At 43.9% G+C, this 3503-nt stretch overlaps 1 protein-coding gene across 1 annotated transcript; it reads left to right on the top strand.

Annotated features, from left to right (window-relative positions):
- The first annotated feature begins 2040 nt into the window (after positions 1-2040).
- On the top strand, positions 2041-2976 carry LOC140370235 (olfactory receptor 11A1-like). The gene has a single exon (XM_072457299.1). The coding sequence runs from the start codon at positions 2041-2043 to the stop codon at positions 2974-2976; it is 936 nt and encodes a 311-aa protein (XP_072313400.1).
- Positions 2977-3503: the final 527 nt, after the last annotated feature.

Raw genomic sequence — 3503 nt, 5'->3', positions numbered from 1 at the left:
ACGAGCCTGAACCGAACTGAAGGACCTGAACACGAGCCTGAACACAAACTGAACACGATTCTGAACACGAGCCTGAACACAAACTGAACACGAGCCTGAACACGAGCCTGAACACAAACTGAACACGAGTCTGATCACAAACTGAACACGAGTCTGAACACGAGCCTGAACAAGAGCCTGAACACGAGCCTGAACACAAACTGAAAACAAACTGAACACGAGTCTGAAGACAAACTGAACACGAGCCTGAACACGACTCTGAACACGAGCCTGAACACAACGAGTCTGAACACAAACTGAACACGAGTCTGAACACAAACTGAACACAAGCCTGAACACAAGCCTGAACACAAGCCTGAACACGAGCCTGAACACAAGCCTGAACACAAACTGAACACGAGCCTGAAAACGAGCCTGAATACACACTGAACACGAGCCTGAACACAAACTGAACACAAGCCTGAACACAAACTGAACACGAGCCTGAACACGAGCCTGAACACAAGCCTGAACACGAGCCTGAACACAAACTGAAAACAAACTGAACACGAGTCTGAAGACAAACTGAACACGAGCCTGAACACGACTCTGAACACGAGCCTGAACACAACGAGTCTGAACACAAACTGAACACGAGTCTGAACACAAACTGAACACAAGCCTGAACACAAGCCTGAACACAAGCCTGAACACGAGCCTGAACACAAGCCTGAACACAAACTGAACACGAGCCTGAAAACGAGCCTGAATACACACTGAACACGAGCCTGAACACAAACTGAACACAAGCCTGAACACAAACTGAACACGAGCCTGAACACGAGCCTGAACACAAGCCTGAACACAAACTGGACAAGAGCTTGAACACGAGCCTGAACACAAACTGAACACGAGTCTGAACACAAACTGAACACAAACTGAACACAAGCCTGAACACGAGTCTGAACACAATCTGAACACGAGCCTGAACACGAGCCTGAACACAAGCCTGAACACAAACTGAAGGGCCTGAACACGAGCCTGAACACGAGCCTGAACACGAGCCTGAACAAAAACTGAAAACAAACTGAACACGAGTCTGAACGCAAACTGAACACGAGCCTGAACACAAACTGAACACGAGCCTGAACACTTAGACTCTGGACTCACAGGTTAGTTGTGGTTGTAGCTCCATTAACACTAAGAGCTCAGGTGCTGGTCTTTTGGTGGTGAAGATTCAGATCAAAGTCCTTTTCCAACTGGTTTAACTTTTCGGAACCGGCAACTCAGATGAGATGCTCATCTTGCTTTATGATTGGATAATCATCTTTAGATCTAGATCCGGTGTAAAGCATATCTCCTTTATTGAGATTACAGTGTTTATACATTAAAGCTTTCATTAAGAATACATCTAAAAATATTTGTTATCAGTAAAAGCTGTATTTGACAGTTTTCCTCATATCTTGGCATTTAGCTCATGTTTATGACATTTAACTGCAAAGTCTGCCCTTCCTTTAAAATGAACAAAAGACAAACCATATACTCCAAAGAAAGTATGTCTATTTTTTACTTATTTGAGACAAACTCAGCAAATGCAACACACTAGAAAGTTAATTCAGGAGAACAAGGCGTCACTAGTAAACATGTTTATTCTTCTCGGCCCCCTCCACTCCTGAAGGGGGCCCCAGAGTCCTGCTGCGTGATGATTGGCTACTGTTTACAATGACTTCATGTGGTGGAGAAATATAACCGTATAAGTTTGATCCTATAACTGCAGAAGTTTGGCTCTCAGTCCGACCTGTGAATGATGTTCTGCCCGACTCACAGACACGACACAGAAGGAGGCGAGACAAGCTCAAAGTGCTCAAACAAGGATTCAAGCAAGAATGACCTTTTGAGTCTTTTTTGGTCAAAGCCTGGTTCAGTTCAAATGTTCTGTTTACGTTTCATGCATCTGACAAGGCCATAAATCCAATCATGATCAGATGTGTGCTATCCATGTGAACGTAGCTACTTTTGTTGCATGAGTGGACTCAGATAAATGTGTTGTGTGATCGCAGGATGTCTAACCAAACTCACGTGTCATATTTCATTTTGACCGGCTACTTTAACATGTCTCAGCTCAGCTATCTGTTTTTTGTCCTTCTGTGCATCTTGTACGCCGTTATTGTCTATGCAAACATTCTCCTCATCGTGGTCATCAGCCTGAGCAGAGCCCTGCACGAGCCCATGTTTGTTTTCATCTGCAGCCTGTCCCTGAACGAGCTCTACGGCAGCGCAGCGCTCTTCCCGTTCCTGCTCCTGCACGTGCTCAGAGACGTGCACACTGTTCACCATTACCTGTGCTTCCTGCAGATCTTCTGCATGTACACCTACGTCACGGTCGAATTCTTCATACTTGCCGTCATGTCGTACGACCGTTATCTGGCCGTGTGCTTCCCGTTGCGGTACAACGTCCACATGAACACGCAGAAGGTTCTGATCCTCGTTGCCGTGACCTGGTCGTTTCCCGTGGTCATCAACGTTATTCCGATCTCGCTTTCTGCTCGGTTAAAACTTTGCAGAAACATCATTCCTAAAGTCTACTGCGACAACTACTTTATTGTAAGGATGGCCTGTTCCAGCACCACAGTGAACAACGTCTATGGAATCGTTGCCACTGTTCTGACTGTTTTTGCCCCATTGACCTTCATTTTGCTGACCTACGTCCGCATTCTGGTCGCATGTTTTAGTGCTTCTCCACAGACCAAGCAGAGAGCTCTCAGCACCTGTCTCCCCCACTTCATCTCAATCATCAACTTTTCCTTCGGCGTGTGCTTCGAGGTGCTTCAGAGCCGCTTTAACATGAGCTTTTTACCCGACGTGATCAGGATTTTGCTGTCGTTGTATTGGCTCGTGTCTCCTCCCATTCTGAACCCACTCATGTACGGATTGCATTTGTCCAAAATCAGGAGCAGCTTTAAAAACCTGTTTGGAAAAGTGGCACATCCTGCATGAACTTTCACCCTGCTCATAATGCAACTGTCAATAGATGTGTTCTTCCCTCGGCTTCCCACAAAGACAAGCAAAACAAATGTTCTACGAGTTCCTGGTTGGCACGGCACAAATAACTAAATCTATCTTTTTCTGCATTTAAGTCTGAAAAATATGAAACAATATTCATTTAAACCTTAGTAATTTGATGTGGAATTGAAATGTTTCTACATGTGATTTGTGGGGGAAAAAAGCCTATAATATATAAACGGTAAATGCAGTTTAATGTCAGTGTAGAGAAAGAAAATCTAAAACAATATTATATGTTAATGAATAATAAATAAACGACTCTGTTCAGTATACCTTGTGTGTGTACTTTAAGTCCATATGTACTTCAATGCCTTTAAATCCAAGTTGAAAGCAAACGTTTTTCATAACCGTTGGTATTTTAAATGTTGTTTGGTTGTGTTTGAGTGTAACTGTGAACACTCTTGGCCTGGAGGTTTGTAATCTCAATGGTAGATTGTTTTTATCATTGTTCATGGATTTAT

This window comes from Eucyclogobius newberryi, unplaced genomic scaffold (genome assembly GCF_026437365.1).
Source record: "Eucyclogobius newberryi isolate DKJ021-1_F unplaced genomic scaffold, fEucNew1.0.hap1 SCAF_10, whole genome shotgun sequence".
NCBI classification, from domain to species: domain Eukaryota; kingdom Metazoa; phylum Chordata; class Actinopteri; order Gobiiformes; family Gobiidae; genus Eucyclogobius; species Eucyclogobius newberryi.
The sequence above is the reverse complement of the archived record's forward strand: the minus strand, read 5'-3'. Positions and strand labels throughout refer to the sequence as shown.